The 19,208-nt window shown below is 40.5% G+C and overlaps 1 protein-coding gene across 1 annotated transcript; it reads left to right on the top strand.

The window, feature by feature from the left end:
• Positions 1-4,738: 4,738 nt before the first annotated feature.
• On the top strand, positions 4,739-18,437 carry LOC110051429 (FGGY carbohydrate kinase domain-containing protein-like). Its single transcript, XM_089286538.1, has 14 exons — positions 4,739-5,025; positions 5,321-5,685; positions 6,631-6,692; positions 7,056-7,136; positions 7,248-7,376; positions 7,803-7,900; positions 8,815-8,922; positions 9,574-9,635; positions 10,527-10,683; positions 11,267-11,341; positions 12,200-12,320; positions 12,535-12,629; positions 15,468-15,529; positions 16,110-18,437. Exons 1-14 carry the CDS (start codon positions 4,843-4,845, stop codon positions 16,186-16,188), a joined length of 1,677 nt encoding a protein of 558 aa, XP_089142664.1. The 5' UTR covers positions 4,739-4,842; the 3' UTR covers positions 16,189-18,437.
• Positions 18,438-19,208: the final 771 nt, after the last annotated feature.

Below are 19,208 nucleotides of genomic sequence, written 5' to 3'. Positions count from 1 at the left end.
TTGTACGTGTCTTTAGTGTACGTGTCTAGTGCGACCCGGCCGTAAATCAACTTCCTTGTGCAACAGGTATTCAATTAAAGTATTACAATTTGAAGTTATGTAAACAAACGACTAGCTCAAAATCAACAGTTTTGGGCTGGGAGAAACATGGATGGGCGCCTTAGGCTAAATACATCATTTCAAACAGGTACTATATTAAAATTTGGCACGCCCATATTGCCGGTTTTCACATGACGTCACTAAAATTCAAACTACAAAACTATTGATCTTCCTGAGATTTTACTTGAATGATGTATAAGAGCGGCTGAAAACTAATATTCATAGAAAGTTTTGCTCCGAATGGGTTCTTGGTTTTGTGATAGACTGCGCTTGAATTTCTAAGCTTTTGCGTGACGCGGCATTTACATGACGGCGAAGAGAGCTGTCATGTTGGTTAAAAAGTGACTTATTGCGGGGAATTTGGCTATCTGAACAATTCTTGTATTAGAAAAAATATTATTTTAATGTTTTTGAGTTCCTCGAGGGATAAATGCACGCTTTTGTAACAAACCTCAGTGACAGATGTTTCTGTTGGTTTCCGGCCGCCATGTTGGTGCCCATCCGGATGGGCACCAACATGGCGTCTCCATACAAGTCTCTGTAAATTTAGGTTAAAACTTTTTCCGCATATCTTGCATAAGAAAAATTGTTGTGACCTGAATCTTGGCGAGAGTCTTGGCATATTTACCTTCTTTCTTTTCTCAGATTCTGGACTTAATCTGTTGAACGGTTTTGATTTTTATTTTAATCTATTTTTTTTATGGCGTGACACTGAAAACCACCACGGCCAAAAAGAGAGCAATTCAAAAATTAATTTTTATTGTAGGTGACTGTTTACTTCCGAACTCTTTAATCTCTCTTATTATTGTTATGTAAATCAAATTTTGAAATATACAATATAGTGCAAACATGCATATATATCTGTTTGTAATTTCTGGCAAAATAAAGTCAATAATATAAAGCTATCGCACGTATTTGAAACGTGTCACTGTGTCGACATGAACGACGGTTTCAGGCTGCCATGTATTAAAAAAAAAAAAAAACAATTTCTGTCTAATTCATATTTTCATAATGTCACACGGAAATGAGGTGCAATATCCGCTGTTACCCAAGTGAATATAACCGGGTTTTCCCAGGTCTCAAGTTCTCAGTTGGATTCATTTTTCTTCCACACCACATGACTGCCCGAGTTACCGATTCACCGATTCATGTTTTGTCAAATTTGCCAACATTTCTCCTTTGGGGCTATTCGTGCCAATCTCCACAAATCTAACCCATGCCGAGGGCTTTTAACATCCTCCGACTTCCGCCCTGCTATTTTTGAGGTTTATTCTATCACTCACGCCAATTAAAATATGAATCGACATATTGTGATTCGTTCTTCAGTATAAATACACATGGTCCTTCCTTGTTGTCACAGTCGCCCTCTTAATCAAACGTGAGGTCACGATCGAGATCTGGATATTTGCCAAGTTCTTTTATCGGACCGAGGCGTATATTTGAGATCCGCAAACCAGTCTTTGACCGGACAAAAGTATGTCAAAGCCCCCGCCTGTAGTCGATGTCCGAGCAGGGTTTCGTTCATCATGGCCCCTCCTCGACTTAGCCATATCAAGAACGCTTGAGACGTAAGCCAAAATCGTTGGCGGTTTTTGAATTGCTTTAGTCCTGTCTGCTAGAATAAAGAACATGTAATATTGCATTGTTTCACTATGTCTTCGGGTTAACCTCTTGAAGAATATTTTCAGGATAGATATTCGTTCAAAGTCTTTAGAATGGGTGTATTTCGGAAGGGTTTGTCATCTTGGAAGAGGGCTATTAAAATAACTGGAATAAATTTTGCATTTCAAAAATGTTGTCCGCTTATAATATTGATCAATATTGAGTAGAATCGAAGGGATTCTGCATCTAAACCATTCTAGGTTTGTCGAAGAATACCCCTAACATAATTAATGAGATGAAATCACGTTCCACAGTCGTTAATTTATAAGTAATAATGTTAGAACACCGTGAGTGTCTGAGGCAGTGTCCACACTACGTCGGAGAAATTTGAAAACGCAGCTTTATTTCTACGGTTAGGCCTACCGTCCACACTAATCCGGCACGAAAACGCTCTTCAAACCGGAGAAATCTGAAAACGCAGCTTTATTTCTACGGTTACGCCTACCGTCCACACTAATCCGTCACGAAAACGCTCTTCAAACCGGAGAAATTTGAAAACGCAGCTTTATTTCTACGGTTAGGCCTACCGTCCACACTAACCGTCATGAAAACGGAGCGTTTCGAAAAGGCTCTTCAAACCGGAGGAATTTGAAAACGCCGGCCTTGCGTTTTCGTGTGGACGGAAAACGATGAAGTCAGAATAATCATGTGATTTACCTGGCACCACTGATGCATTTTGGTTTTGGTTCTGGAATTTCATCCCGGTCGACCGGGATAAACTTTCCCATATGAACAGACGACAAAATTCGTCCTGGTAACTGAGCCAGATCAGTTACCGGGCTAACCCCTCTTTTTCTATCTGGGCGAGGATAAAGTAAAGCTACCAAATCCCCATTTTCCCTATCGTACTTTCTTTCCCAGTACTCTCAACAGAATAAGAAAACATTAAGAAAAGGGGAGGATGAATTCTTGATGAAAACTTTGTCCTTATAAGACAAAGACAGGCAGGACACCGTTATTAAATCAATGAATGGAATCTGAGACATGAACAAGCTGTTAACACTGCATGTGACACTGGTGAAACTCTCAACTCATGATCACCATACAAAGAGAGGTCGATAAAGATCATTTCTTGTCACTACAGAAAAAATATCAAGCTAAAAGGTAACGAGAATATTTTTACTTCACTCTATTGCCGCGGTTATGAAAGCGTGAAACCGCGCGGGATCAAAGCCGAGACTATTTTTAATCTACATTCATATTTCAGTTTCAAACTGAACTCATATCATCATATATTAGTTCTTGCGCTTCAAGACCTGTATGTATTGTATAATCATGATATTGGATATTTTTGTTAGCAAGTGCGATACTCAGTATTAAATTATGAAAAGAGGAGTTACGTCAGAAACCTGTTTTATACAACAATACTTAATTGAGGGTGGCCTGAAACTCGAAGTGGTTAATTTAGCTAATGATGCTGTTTCACATCTATAAGGCTTGTGCCATGGTAGCCCCAGTTTGAAAATAGGGTACGTCTGTCGGGAGTTGATCACTTTGAATAGCTTTTAGTATTCGCTAGCCTGCGTTACAGATGCGGATGCGTTTCAGATGCGTTGCAAGCCCATCCTCCCAACGCCTGTTACGCAGGCTAAGTATACTCGTAACCGGAGGGGCCTTGGTACAAGGAAAAGACGGCACAGGAACTCGCACATGATTGGCCAGCGATTCTTGGACTTTGATTCTCAATAACTACACGATAATTTCCTTCCGAAAAGCATTCATTGGCTGATCTCTAACGAAAAACGTCTGATTACAACAAAGAACTGAACAGGTTTTCACAATGGGGCCAGACAAGAAGGTGGAGGCGCGGTGGCCTCATGGTTAGTGCGCTCTTCTCCAGATTGAGCGGTCCGGGTTCGAGTCCTGGCCGGGGACATTGTGTTGTGTTCCTGGGCAAGACACTTTAGGTCACCTACGCTCACATGTACAGTGCCTCTCTCCACCCAGTGTATAAATGAGTACCGGCGGACTTAATGCTGGACGTTACGTATGGAGCTCTTCATGACCCGGTTTATAGACTTTGCATGGTAAATTCACTTCAGTCGCTAATAAAGCTATTGAATGCCTTAATGTAGGGTTGTATTTGTGTCTTTTATGCAATATGGGCTCAAATTGTGTTAATTGCTCGGGTTTAATTTGTGTTTTACGGGCTTTTTCGAACGACATTGAAAAAAAAAAATCGTAACACAAACCTGGCTACAATATAACGCTAGCTTCCTTTTCTGTACATTTCCGAGTGTCATCCAGCTAAGATCACAGCACTCTTGTCTCCAGAGTTACTTGGCCGGCAGGGCCTTAGTACGAGAAAATGATTGTTCTTGTGACATGACTGACTAGTTTTTAGAACTAAGATATCTTTTTAAGAATTCAAAGCTCGTTTCGTTCCTGAAGATATCTTCTGATTGATGTTTTTACTAAAACTGCTCGATAACGGTGCCCTCAGACTTATTTAAAACAGAAATGAACATCTGATCTCAACCTTTGAGTCACACGCGCGATCGGCGCAGAGCGAAGCGATCCGTCAGGGAGGAGTCTGGTGAAGAGGCGCCAAGAAATCTCGCCTCGCGACTCCTCCGCTCGATCTCGCGCTCTCAGCTAGGCCGCGCGCGCTTGTGTTCTAACGTGAGCCTGCTTGCGGGCTAATCTGACCGGAAGTGGCATACATGTTCCGTTATGGAGGATTCCGCTGCATGAATATTCTCCCCCGTAAGCCAGTTTTGAAGAAAAAAGGTCTTTAGGTGCTGTGATCAAATGGGTTTAGTTCTACATATTGAGTCAGCAGAAACTATATACAGTTATCACGCTATCTTTAACATAAGAATTATAATTATGAAGCAGTGCTAGTGTTCAATATAGTTCAATATAACCAGTGGTATTTTGGTCCCCGTTACCCCACAAGAGATGACTTCCATGAAATGTTGACAAGAAAGTGATTTCCTTGTGCTAAGGCCCCCACTGTCAAACCTCTGCACCAGACCCTTACTTCCTTTCGGCCAATATGGCGGCCCGCGAGGCTCGTCGAATTAGTTTGAACGGAAGCGTTCCCTCGGCTACAAATTCTTAGCTCTATACGCATCAAGAATGGCAGGATGTTATTATATTGGTGTTGATGTCGGAACAGCGAGCGTCCGCGCTGCTCTAGTGGCTAGTGATGGGAAAATCGTGTCGTGCGCGACTCGACCATTACAAATATGGCAACAGTTACCGGACTATTATGAACAGTCGTCAGAAGATGTGTGGCGTAATGTCTGCTTAGTTGTCAAGGTATCAAACGATTTGTGGATGATTGCAATAAGAAATTAGATTGTGGAAATAATGTAGAAGTACGTTCTCAAACATCAATTATGCGATCCTTCATTGGTAGGGGAGGGGTAGAAGGGAGGGGGTGGGGAGAGTGGGGATGTTCAACGAATAAAGAAACCCTCACAGCTACCCTATGGTTTCCTGCTAATTTGTGATGAAAAATTTTAAATCATTTACTGTTCAGGCACAAGATCTGGGGTAAAGAGCAGAGACTCTTTTTAACAGATTATTTGTTCACATGTCAACAAATTTCCAGGAAGTTTCTGAAGTTCTCACTCACAAGGACTCCCTCCATAAGATAAGGGGTATTGGTTTTGATGCGACCTGTTCCCTGGTAGCCTTAGACTCTACAGGACATGCTGTCACTGTTAGTCCCTCCAGAGAAGCCCATAGAAACATTATCATGTGGCTGGACCATCGCGCTTTGGACCAGGCCCAAAGAATTAATAACACAAAGCATAAGGTGTTGTCTTATGTTGGTGGAGGGGTCTCGCCAGAAATGGAGATTCCAAAGATACTTTGGTTGAAGGAGAAGTTGCCTGGTGACTGCTGGGAAAAATGTGCTCTTTTTCTGGAGTTGCCTGAGTTTCTTACTTATAAAGCAACAGGTGACCAAACAAGGTGAGAGCTGGAGGAGCAGAAGTTTAAAAGAATGGCAGGAACACATGTGCTTAAGTCATCCGTGACCAAGTGTCAATTGATACCCTCTATTGACCCTCAATCAACACTCAATCAAAACCTCAATGAACACTCAATGGACATCTCAACTGATCAATACTCATTGGACCCTCGATTAACACCTCAATCAACACTTGATCAACACTTGATTGCCAGTTGGTCAATAGTCCGCCAAGTGTTGACCGACCCATATGTATCGATCGATGCTCGATGGTGTGTCTGCGAAAATTAGACAACTCTTGACCTAGTGTCAACCGAGATGTTGATCGAGTGTCGATTGAGTGTCAGTATTATTGAGGTGTCAGTCAAGTATTGATCAAGGGTTGTTTGAGAGTATCGATCAACTTGTGGCCGTGGATGCCTTTAGTACACATGATTCGCATGGCGGAGATTAGTAGGCTGTTATATTTGTGCATGCTTCCAATTTGGAGATAATTGGCTGAAAAATTCTGGTCCAACTGTTAAAATTGGTGGAGGCCACAGGCCGAGTCCAATTTGGCAGGCATGGGAATTTTTGGAATTTAATTATTTCCGACTTGGATTGGGGCATATCAGTAGTCATATCACCTATTTTAAGATGTTTTGGATGGAACTGTCTAAATTACTTGTCTGAGTGCTCTTCTATTATATAAGATTTTTGGCTTACAACACAATAAGTTTTTGTAACTTGATCTGGTTCAGTATTAAACAAGTCTCAAACAACTAGGACAATTCCTAATTCCTGGTTTGATAGATGTTAATCCACTGCATCTTTAGTGCTTCTAATGGCATTTTTGTCTTGTCTTGACAACAATTTTGCTTATTTAGTAATAAACAATCTTAGCTCTTATACTGCTGGTTGGAGAGATGCCCTGTGTGACTCTAAGTGCCTTGTTTCATTTCTCTAAGGTCTATGTGCTCTCTTGTTTGCAAATTCAATTATATGGGTCATGAGTCTCAAATTCCAGAAGGTAAGCCACCTTAGTTGTCATCTCTATTATTTGGTGAATTTCTCCTGATAGAGCGGTTTTCATTTGAGTGCCAAAAAGTAATATTGGTTTTGCATCAAGTATTGCTACACGATTGGCTTAAATAACACATGCCACTTTTTCATCCAATAAGAAGTAAAACCAAAACACGCATCTCACCTGGACTTGTTTTCCTGCATGTTGCGTCAGCTACACAAAATCACTTCGAGTTTTGATTGGCTCACTGTATTGTCTGCGTTATTTGTGGTTCCAAAGGCCTGAGAGTGATTACTTTGGTTTTGGTTTTTAGTCACTGAATTGAAAATAAATTCTCTAGTTTACATTCTGTACATATGTGCTCATCAGGTTCTAGGAATGGTTGGGTGGACTCTTTCTTAGAAGCCATTGGCCTTGACGATCTTATAAATACCAACTATTCCAAGATGGGTAAGACTGGATTGTTTTAATTTATGTATATACATTAGGCAGGTTGTGAACTTGGGACATATTAAAGAATGTTCATGGTGGAATTGATTTATTGTTTCCATGCTTTGTCAGGTACAAAAGTGGCCAGTCCTGGAGAGTCAATCAGCAACGGATTGACCAAAACAGCTGCTGCTGACTTAGGATTATGGGAAGGGATGCCAGTTGGCACTGCACTCATTGATGCACATGCTGGGGGACTGGGTAAGATTGCTTATCATTGACTGAATAAGTAACTCATTGACAACTAAAGTGACCTTCATTGGATGAGAGGGTTTTTAACTTTGCTGTGCATTGTGGCTGCATTTCCTAGGTAATATTGACCCGTAGTATTCCATGACCATAGGAATACCCTTAGAGACATAACTCTCCGCAACAGCCACCTTGGGGACAGAGGAAAGTGGCTGTTGTAGAGAGGTGGCCATTATGGGGAGGTAGGGGGTAACACAACACCCATTTTCTTTCCAGTGCAGTTTTTTATTCATTATATATCTTTAGTTAATTCTTCCACCATCGGTGGAGACTGAGCTGTTAAGTACTGCTGGCAGGTTATTAATAAGTAAAGAAACTCTCCTTATTAACTAATAATTAGTCTTGTTAACAGTTGTCTGTGCTTTTGTCGTCACGCAGGTGTAATTGGAGCAGATCTGAGTTTGGTTCTCAATGAAAACAAACCCTTAATTTCACGCTTAGCTGTTATTTGTGGGACATCATCCTGCCATATGGCTGTAAGTTTTGTTATGGTCTGTGAGCAGGCTCACATTTGGGGCGATTGGGTCATGCATGTGAGTGAACAAGTTGGCAGCAGTAGATAAGTTGGTGGGAGCTAGAGCAACAAACATGAACCTGCTCACAGCATCTAAGCTCTAGGGATTTGGTAAAAAAAGGTTGTCTGCATACAAGCCAAGTGGCCCATCAGGCTGAGCTTATTCCGGTTTTCTGTAGCATGAAGCTACCAGGAGTATCTCTACTCCCCTATGGATGGGACGCTAGTCCATAGTAGGGTTACCCCCAACATTAAATTTGCCATTACCCATTTATACACCTGGGTGGAGAGAGGCACTATCAGAGTAAAGTGTCTTGCCCAAGAACAAAACACAATGGCCCTGGCCAGGACTCAAACCCAGACCGTTCGATCCAGAGATGAGTGCACTAACCATGAGGCCACAATGCCTTCGAAGAGATCCTCTAGAGATTTGCTTCACCCTTTTTCATAGTTCAGCATGTTTTAACAATACTGATAGGTGCTTTTAGCTTCTCTTTATGAATCCTTTATAAGTCTTCCCAACATTCTCAAAACTGAGTAACATTCTAATAACCCAGAGTCCCAGTTTAACAGAGTTTTTATCAGTGCTTCCCTCTGATTTTGGGTTGCATGACATATGCTCCCCCCTCCCCCTGCCCAAAAAATAAAATTCGTTGGGCAATTAATTGTGCTACGACCTGTCAGTATCCTTTAGAAAAAGAAACTGAATCGCTTATGTTAATGAGGGAAATATTGTAAACAGTTTTTCTCGTTTCCTCACATTTTCCCCATAATATACAAGTACTCATTTGCAGCCATTTGAGTAAGAACACAACACTATGACCTGGGTAAGTTCAGCGAATGTGGATTTTATTGCTACACTCTTCTTGGCTCTAGATAAATGAAAATCCGGTGTTTGTTCCCGGAGTGTGGGGCCCATACTTCTCTGCGATGGTTCCAGGCTTGTGGTTGAATGAGGGAGGCCAAAGCGTTACTGGAAAACTGGTGAGAGCTTAATAATATTTCTCAATTTGTCCAATTTGCAGCTACAGTTAAACCCCTTTTAAGCGACCACCCTCGGGGAAATACGAGGTGGCTGCTTGTTAGGGCTTTGTCAAGAATTAGTATGAATGAATTAGTAGAAACGTCAATTTATTACAATACAAATACGCCTTAAGACAACTGACCATGCAATCACGTGAAGACAATTAGAATAAACGTGTGTTTGAATGTTTTTATCAGTGGTCCCTTTCTATTTCAGACTCTTATCTGACATCTTTTTTCCCAAAACAAAGCCAAACTACGTGTATAACTATTAAATTTTGGGTGGCCGCTTTCTAGGGATGAGGGCAATAGAAAACCATCGTGGGACGACCAAAAGCTCGTTCATATTTTTCACGTCGCTTCCTGCTGTCTACATGTATCAGTTTCGAGTTGCGACTAGTTCACTGTACTGTCTGTATCCTTTGTGATTGACGAGAGAGTTTTTTGGGGTTTGGCTTAACGGTAAACTCAATTGAAAAACAGTTGTAGTTTGGATGATGGGCGAAACGCATCCAAAAGTGCACGTCATCGCGTTTCAATTCGGATAGGCTCCTCTCTGGAATAAGAATTCAAAGTTATTCCTCGTACTAATAGCGTGCATTGTTGTCTTAGATAGACCACATGATAGAGACTCACATGGCGTATAAGGGAGTAAAAGAAAAAGCTGAAAGGAGGTTTGTGTTTTCTTACTGTTGTCGTTGTTGTCGTCGCATCTGACATTTCCTGCAGAACTAGAACCTGTAATTCTATTAGTCTCCTGACGGAAGCAGGTTTGTTACAATACTGTGTTTCTTCATATTTTGGGGGGAGAAAATGTACGAATGTTGGCACTAAAAGTGCGCTGCGGAGGAATTATGTAGTATTTTCAACTATCCGATTTGAAATGAGAAAAAGCTATACAAAAGTCCTCACAAAACAAGAGTGTGAAGCGAGCAAACTGATTCAGAAGTGATTTTCAGCGCATGCTGACTGAACCAACAATTGAACATGGTTGACAAATAATTGTACACAGGATAATGCTGAGAAATAACATAGGACGATTCTCAAAACCAAATTATGGAGTTTTAAATGAATGAATGCCTATTAAGGTGAAGGTAGATAACAACACAAAACTAGAACCCAATTTAAGGAAGTCCCTGATGTAACGAAGGATATTCTTCAGCCTGGCAAAAATCTTGTACGCTTTCTTTCGAGAGTTCATTTCTATGCTGCCAGAGCTGCCTGTGAACGTGCTTCATACTGGCTTATAGCACGAAAAAGAAGAAACGAGCGGGGCTAGCCAAGAACGGTCTGGAGACGAAATTGCTCTGCTAAAATTGTTCGCGTTCGTCGCCTCGCTTCGCTGGCTGGCTGAGTCTTTTTTTTTTGTCTTCGCCGAGAGTCTGTTCACAGGCTACTATAACTAAATCCCGATATAACAAAGATTTTTGTAGTTTTCCCACAAAATATTTATAACGGGGTTTCGTTTTGGTGAATGCCCGTTAGAACGAACATATTTTTCATGTCCCCTGGCGGGAAATGTCGACATGTCCAATTATTCACGTGTTAGCTTTGAAATCTTGCAGTGGCTGTTCCGTGTATGAGGAACTTAACCAGCATTTGACTGCCCTGGCTAAGAAACGACAGCTTGGTAACCTAGCATTGCTTTCACGAGACTTTCACGTGCTTCCGGATTTCCATGGCAACAGGTCACCGGTGGCTGACCCAAATATGACAGGAATGGTAAGGTTACGAAATCCTAGTTTTGTATTTTCATTTTTGTGTTAATCTATTAATTCATCAATCAATCAGCCAGTCAGTCAGTCAGTCAGTCAGTCAGTCAGTCAGTCAGTCAGTCAGTCAATCAGTCAATCAGTCAGTCAGCTAGTCAATTAGTCAGTCAGTCCGTCAGTTCCTCAGTCCCTCAGTCCCTCAGTCCCTCAGTCCGCCAGTCCGTCAGTCAGCCAGTCAGACAGTCAGTTAGCCAGTCAGTTAATTAGTCTGTGAGTGAATCAATCATTCTTCAGTCAATGCATCAACTAATTAATCAATTATTCATTCATCCATCCATCAATCAATCAATCAATCATCAATCGTCAGTCAATCAAACAATCAACTTTATTAAACTGTTTACAACTCCTAGGTGTCGAAAAGTCGCCAAATACGTGTTTTTGTTTTGAATTCGATTCAATACGTAGGAAACTGAAGCCTTTTTTTCCTGTTGAACAATTATTACAAAAATGCCGGAACTGTTCGTTGCACAGGTAGAGTGAGACTTTTATACACCTGTAACAGGTCTAACCAAGTCGCACGTACTTCCTTACAGATTTGTGGATTAACTCTTACAGTTGATCTTGATGGCCTGGCAGTTCTATATCTAGCCACGCTTCAGGCTCTTGCAGTAAGTATTGACATTAGATATTAACAGAGTCTTGTTACGACTGGTGAATTTGCTCAGTATCTCAATAACAACCACTTATTAACCGAGAGCGAGGTCTTTACTGGAAAATCCCAAAATCGCTCCTTCAATAAAACAGGACCGAAGTTTGAGATTTTCCCGTAAAGACCAAACGTTCGAGTTAATAAGTAGTTTATTACATGGCATTTGTTTGGCCAAAGATGTTTGAAGAGTCACTCAGATTCGAAGATTTTGTTATACTTAAGAGCAATTGGATAGTTCCGTCTTAATCTTCCAAAGTCGTAACCATGTTTGTTTATGTTCTTTTTATTAAATCTTTGGGTATTTTTCTAACCAACCGTTAAGTAACTTTGATGTTTTCTTCAATTTAAAATTTGTGTACATCAGAAAAGGACTTAAATATCGCGACGAAGTTGCTTTGAACTAAAATGAAAATGTTTTCATGTACAATATATATCGTTCCCTTCTAGCCATCTCTACTCCCTGATAGCTGGTTATTGTTCTTTGAGCGTCTTCACTCACGTGGTCAGTAGCCATGCAAAATTATTAGAACAAACCAAAGCGATTGCGCAAGAAAAGAGTTCAACTCCCACAGGATGGGTTTGGCAGACCAACATGGCCGCCGTTTCATTGTTTTGGGACACTAATAAAATTATGGTTGCAGTGACGTCATGTGAAAACACTACCAATCTCGTTCCCAGTGTCCTCTCTCTATCTCGAGAACCCTGGGAACGAGGTTGACCGTTTCTGCTGGGTTTCATGTAGTATAGGTACACGTTTCAGAGCTTCTCGAAATATTGATTAAAATGAAGGACTCTGCTACTTTTCTTTCATTTGCAGCACGGAACTCGTCACATTATAGAAAGCATGAACAAAGCTGGACATTTCATCGATACTCTGTCTCTTTGTGGCGGACTTACCAAGAACGAATTGTTTATTCAAACTCATGCTGATGTGACAGGTTTGTGCCGTACTTCTACAATGCTTTTCTTCTGAAAAGGGCTTCACTTTAGGTGGGTCTTTTGTTCGTCGGGTTTATTCTTTATGCAAAGCCGCATACTTCAGTTTGGAGTTCAGAACATCTGCAATGGCTTGCTTCCTTCTTTGCATCGATTTCCAAAATCTTTAAATATGTCGCGGTGATAACAAAAACAAAATCATATTTTCTTTCCTAGGATTTCCTTGTGTTTTACCGCGCGAGAGTGAGTCAGTGCTCGTGGGCTCAGCGATTTTGGGAGCATGCGCATCAGGCGACTTTACCTCTATCCAGGTTGGTACATGAACACTGTAACCTCGACGGTGACATCATTAAAAGATCAAATTTCTGCTTAAAATATTAATGCAAAATCAACTACGCGGGTGATACGAAAATAGGAACTGATCACCAAAGAAAAACTGTCTTCAAACATAGGATAAATAACCTTAAGGTTACAGTATACCTTCGGGTCGGCAATTTTCTTCAAATTTGGATTTTTGAGTCAAAATAGTGGTCGAAGAATAATCTCTAATTTCTGAAAAAAATTGAAAAAGGCTAAATATTGGCGGAGAAATGGCGGTTTTACGTTTTCACCGGAAGTAAAAGTTTACCTCTTGATTGACAGCCCTATGGCGCGTATGCAATCAACCGAGACGATTTTCGCAGGAATTACCTATATGGATGTCACGAATTGACTGCTCAGTTGATTAGCATTGTTGTTCTGACTACCCAGCATTTTTGGTATTAGGCGTGTCTCTATTATGTTATAAGTAAACATAGACCACGTTTAAACCATGGACCAGTTCGAAAAAGCGCAAACAGCGAAGAACGAATGAAAATACATCAACGAGTGAAGAAGCGAAAGTTCGCCACGCGGATGAAGCTATAGTTATCGTATAAGGCGGGCAAATACTCGTGGTAAGAGAAAAGAAAGGTTCTGTACAAATTTCGGAACTTGACAGCAATAACAGGGATGCTGACAGAGACTGTCCTGATGAGTCCGATATCGACGAATCGTCGGACTCATTGAGACCATTTGAAATATTATCCATGCACAGTTGCCCACACACAGTTGCTCTCCGCGCTTTCTTGTGGTTGTTTCCTTCGCTCAGCCACTCTAGCGTTCGTATCCGTTTTCAGTCTTCCCCATTTTGCCAGACCAGCTTCAAGAAAAACTGAGCTACAGAAAAATTATCTCTCTGCCTTCGGTTCCTTGAGCGCATTGCGAAACACAAGAGTTTTTTAGAGATTCGCGCGTAAATTTCACCAGGAGGTTAACGGTAGTAAACTTTCCCTGCCCTGATTGGCTTAGTTATCTGAGAACCCAGTTGAAGGCGTTTGTGGGCGGAGTTTATTTGCGAAGCAGAAAATTTTTCTTAGCGCTGTTTTCTCGAATAAATTTTTTCACTTGAAGCAGACACTTTAAAGAGTTATAACTCAAAGGGAATTTGTTCAATTGCTCTTAAATTTGGACAGTGGCTAGTTTAACATATAAACTACAAAAACGTGTCTGGGAATTGTTAATTTCGAAATACTTTTTCTTCGAGAGCGATTTTTGTACGATCACTCCACATTTTTTTAATCCTATTTCAAAAATTTTCTGTAACTTTTTACTGCAATTGAATATGCCAAAACGCAGACACGTTTTTTAAGCGCTTTGGGCCCTGAAACCGAGGAAAAAATTAAATTGGCGAAAAACGAAATTCGCTTTGACTTGTAGCTTTCGAAAGGTGATTCGGGCGCTCGCATTTAGTGGTCGTGAAAAATTCGGCAATTCATTTTCTTTCAAAATTCTTGGTATAGTTTGATAGCCAGCTCCATAAGCTTTAATTTGATATAGGGGTTTAGGTATCTACAGCTTAAACTACACGCGCTACATCGCTTGCGCGCGAGACACCCCTGAAGGTATACTGTAACCTTAAGGTCATTTCCCAGTATTGCATTGCGCATCCTTGCTGCGCAATGCGCGTGATTAGCGCGTGCGCATTAAAAAATGGCGGCTTTTCCTTTGCGGCTGGACCTCGCCATAGAGGTAAATCGTCATTTTCTCGCAAACGAGTATGGTGACCTATCATTTTTTTCTGTTGTTTTGAATTGAGTAATAAATTTCTCTGTGTAAAATAAATATGGACCAACTTACAGTATAGAACAAAGAAAACAATCGTCGGAAACGTGAATTTAGCCAGCAATCGTGACTACAATCATGGTGCTGTCATTTATTGGGTATAAACAAGCTGCTGTTGCTCCTAAACTAACATAGGGACCCCTCATTTTTATTTCAAAATTTAAGTGCCTATAATATAAACAATCAATAGGCAAAGTTTCACAAAAATCTCAGTGCAGGTTCTATTTCAGTGGAATGACCTTAAATCAGTTCCTAGGCTAGACCACCCCGATCGCTCCATAAGCGAGGCGCTAGCTAGCAGCGGCTGTGAATATATAAATGGTATTGGCCATAACCAAAAAATGAAAGCTGGCCGCCGAAAAGTAAGAGTGAATGCTAACCCCAAATAAGCCGAGGTGAAAGCTGATTGCTTTAATTTGTGAGCAAATCGGGCTGAAATGCTAATACACATAGGCTAACCATCATCTTTCTTGGTATCAGTATATTTTACTTCTCTTAGTGTGCTTGTGATTGCTTTTTTCGCTTTTTTCTGTCTTCCTTTGCTTTTGCGCGTTAGCTTGTTTAGCTTTCTTTTGTGTGCTGATGACAGTATTTTTATTCTTTTGTCAAGTCTTAGGTATCTTTAAGACAGTCCTTTACATAAGCCTTATTGACTTAGTGATAAATTTATGCAGACCAGCTAAGAGAATGTCGATTTTGAGGTCAGGGACAGGCTGCTCGGAAAGCCTTTTTACAATGTAAAACGCTATATGCGAGTTCCAAGTTTTCTTCCTCTTGTTCAAAATATTAATAATAATAAATATTGCTAAATTTTTACTGCTAACCTTAGACTAAGTTGCAGCTGCGGAGATTTGTTGCAGGGAAAAACAAATGAGTTGATCGTTCTCTAAAACTTATTTAACTGAATTTGAAGTTGAAGTTCATACATCCCTTTGAAAGATTCGTTCTTTTTATCTTTGCATTACACTACTTTGCTGTTTATCTTATTTGCTGTGTTGCTTCGAAAGGAAGCCATGAAAACCATGAATGCAGCAGGGAAGGTTGTAAAGCCACAAGAAAATCTCAAAGGGTAAGAATCGATTTCTATTGAATAATGTCTGTATGCATTCTTTCATCTAACTCCGCCAAGCAAAGCAAACACTGAAAACGTGAGCCTGTACACGACTTTGACACTAAGGATGGGAATCAGACATCGTAAGTCAAACTAGTAGCTTATTATTCCACTATTACGCCATTTTACATTATTAGATAAAGAGAACGCGTAAAATATGAGCTCTTATCGCACTGTAGGGTCGTGTTTCGTTTTCGTCATTGATACGCGCCTTATGCGATCTCTACGATTTCGGATAATGCAGGATGCATTTTTAAAACTAGAAACCGAAATACTTGAGAATGACATAATATTTGAATTCAATAAATCCCTTATTCGATGGTTTAACATATAATACGCGCGGACATTTACATCATTGCTCGTATTTTATTTTAAAAAATACTGCGCAACTCGCAAAATATCCGCGGCACGAATTACATGTTAGACCATCGAATGAGGTCCATTTATTGTTACAGAAATCTTCTAATCGCTAACATTTAAACGGAAGTCTTATTTCACGTCGCAGAAACAAATTGTATCTTATCGATCTCTCTGTTAGGTTTTATGATAAAAAGCATCAAGTGTTCCTGCAGATGTTGAAGAATCAAGTGGAGTATCGGGAACTAATGAAGGATTGAGTTCAATCCTGACTGCATCCGTTAGTAATCATCACAAAGAATGACAAGAAAGTCCAGAAACGAATATAAGGCCCTATTCACACTACGCCGGAGGAATTTAAAAACGCAACAATTATCGGTCGTTTTGGATTGGTGTTTGAGGAAAACTCGGTCAGGGAAATCAAATGATTATCGCGACGTCATCGTTTTCGAAAAGCTCCGTTTTCAGAATGTTTTCCGTCCACACGGAAATGAAAAGCCGGCGTTTTCAAATTCCTCCGGTTTGAAGAGCGTTTTCGAAGAGCTCCGTTTTCGTGACGGATTAGTGTGGACGGTAGGACTAACCGTAGAAATAAAGCTGCGTTTTCAAATTCTTCTTACGTAATGTGCATGCTGCTAAAGGGAAAATGAATTCCGTTAAGAAACAATTATGAGCCAAACAGTGGATTTCCGATTTCTCGAACCCTTGACTTCAAGAATTTTCCAACAACTCGAAACTAGAATCATTACCTTTGGATTTGTTTCACTGTAAATTTTATCGCGACATTTCGACCTCACGATTTCTCGGACCGGTTTTTGTTTCCCTTTGAGGCTCAAGAAATAGGGATTCTACTTCATATATACGACCCTAAAAACAGCAATCGTGACATCGAGTTAAATAGGCCCTTTGCAAGATCCGGTCACATGGTACAAAATCACACATGCGCAAGTTGCAAAGTGGGACTTTTAAAACAAAGGCAGGTCAAGGTGGACTGGCCCGAGTTGCTTTGTTTTGGAAGTCCCACTGCGCAACTTGCGTCCCAGCGTGTGTGATTTTGTGCCATGTGACCGGATCGTGCAAGAAGACATTACGTCAGACACGAATTGACTACAAACATTTAAAGAGCTTGTGAAACTTAGTAATTCACCAGTGGTGAATTTTTTGGTTCTTTGGGTGTAGTATTCGAAGAGAAATTGGCTTTCAAAAACAGCAAAATTTCTGGGTGGCAAAAGCGCTAATGTGTTCGTACATTCTTTGTAAAATTTTGAGTTTTTAAACCCGCGTCGCGAGAAAAGTATTCAATTCATTGGGCTCAATTCATTGGGGAGTTAATCGTGTCCTGCCCTTTCAATATTCAGTATTAATCTCTTTGTAGCTCCATCAGAAACTGTATCGCTTATGCTAATGAGGCAAATATTGGAAACAAAGAATCTCCTGTTGACGGTAGTGAAAAAGGAACTTATGACACACTCTAAGGCAGTGTCTGTAAAATCAAATTAAGACTGTTTTATGAACCCTTGTTTATGTTAATCTCTACGTGCAATTTAGCCGCCATACCACGCCAAATATAGAGAGATCCCGATTCCTGGAATCTTCAAGGGAAACAAACAATGGTTCGAGAAATTGGGAGTTCGAGATGTAATATATCAAACAAGAAAGATAGTGTTTGACTATATTTCGAAACACCGAGAAGAGAGTTGAAAATACGACGCGTAGCGGAGTATTTTTGACGAACTTCGAGGTGTTTGGAAATGTGATCAAACACTGTCTTGAGTGTTTGATATATCTTTCCAATCGAAATTTAAACTAATGAGAAAACGGAGAATTAAACTCGTAGAAATCTATGCTTGTTAATATCAGATATCCAAACACTGTCACGGTCATGATTTCATTTCGGTTAACTTGACGAAATGAGAGAAATCTGGGGTGAAAGTACAGTGAAAGAAATTCAAAGACAACGGGTCCATCGCAGTCATCGCTAGTCCATCGCAGGTCACTCTCCCACAATTTGTTAGGTGTCCCCAACAATTCGCCGGTACCCATTTATACCCCTGGGTGGAGAGAGGCACTGTGAGAGTTAAGTGTCGTGCCCACAATGTCCAGTATTCGAGACAGTTATGCAAAAACACCACAATGTCCGCGGCCAGGGCTCGAACCCGGACCGCTCGATCCGGAGACCAGCGCACTAACCATGAGGCCACCACGCCTCCCATTTGTTTTAAAAAGTTATTAATTAATTTCCCTTGTTTAAAAAAAGTTAATAGTTTATTTTGATTGCTGTAAAACATAAACATTTATGGTCTTTGGACCATTCTGTGATGGAAAAAAAAGTGTTGTAGACCAATATAGCTTACTACTATTGTAAGGCAAGACACAAGAAAGTCTTGACAATGGATTTTGAGACTCTCACTGTCGTAGCTTAAGTGCTTTTACGGTTAATATTTTTTACCGCTAACGGTTAAAGCTGTCAAGTTTAACCCACCAATAAAGTTTCGCCAAAAACATCCTGGCCAATTTGTACCCTTTTTATTTAGAAGTTACAATAATCGTATGCCACAAAATTTTCAGTCACTCATCAATCATTGTTTTCATCGAACGATTAGCGATTGATGTCTCCTCAGTGATTACTCGTCGATATAATCTCGTGGCTACATACCGCACCTGGTTATTTGAGCAATAGAGGACTTTTTCTGTGTTTACATAGCTTCATCATGACACGAGAGGGGTTGGGAGAATTCGATACGGTTATGCAAACCCGAGACGCAGTCTCGTCTCGACGCATAATTTTTGACATTGTGTTGCTTGGCAGAAACTACCCTTAGAATCGACCCTTGGGTTGGAGCGAAAGCGTTCAGGTTTTTATCTCCTTACACAACTGGCAATGGCGTTGTTTTCCGACCATTTTTTAATGTAGTATTCGTTGTGTTTAGTTTGCACTGATTTAAGGTCTTCTGTAAGTCTAAACTTAATGCAGGTCAGGTTTTCCAAATTTGAATTCTGAAGATTATCACAAATTTCCGTCGTAAAATATCAACAACAATCAACAACATGCGTCACTACACAGCAGTATCGAAACGTAACGTATACAATTATCGACCTGCCGTGTGATATCCTCGGTATCGGACTCGGTAATTTGGCATCAGTATTCCACCACCAGACTCAGTATTCAGTCTCAATTTGCATTATGCGGCCACAACGCAGTGTATTGATATCAGGCCTTCTTTTTGCCGTCGTATTTCTTAATGTGACTTTTAACGTCTGCTATAAAGACAGCCAAGCC

Source organism: Orbicella faveolata, unplaced genomic scaffold (assembly GCF_042242905.1).
Source record: "Orbicella faveolata isolate gen_17 unplaced genomic scaffold, um_ofav_v1 contig_14, whole genome shotgun sequence".
NCBI lineage: Eukaryota > Metazoa > Cnidaria > Anthozoa > Scleractinia > Merulinidae > Orbicella > Orbicella faveolata.
Note: the sequence above shows the minus strand (reverse complement) of the source record. Positions and strands in the feature narration are given on the sequence as shown.

What these genes read in the sequence shown, in the direction of transcription:
- LOC110051429 (XM_089286538.1), top strand. Translation starts at nt 4,843, where the DNA reads ATGGCAGGATGTTATTATATTGGTGTTGATGTCGGAACAGCGAGCGTC. An exon ending in GCAACAGGTGACCAAACAAG is followed by an intron (nt 5,686 to 6,630) that starts GTGAGAGCTGGA and finishes CATTTCTCTAAG; the next exon opens with GTCTATGTGCTCTCTTGTTT. An exon ending in TGAGTCTCAAATTCCAGAAG is followed by an intron (nt 6,693 to 7,055) that starts GTAAGCCACCTT and finishes TGTGCTCATCAG; the next exon opens with GTTCTAGGAATGGTTGGGTG.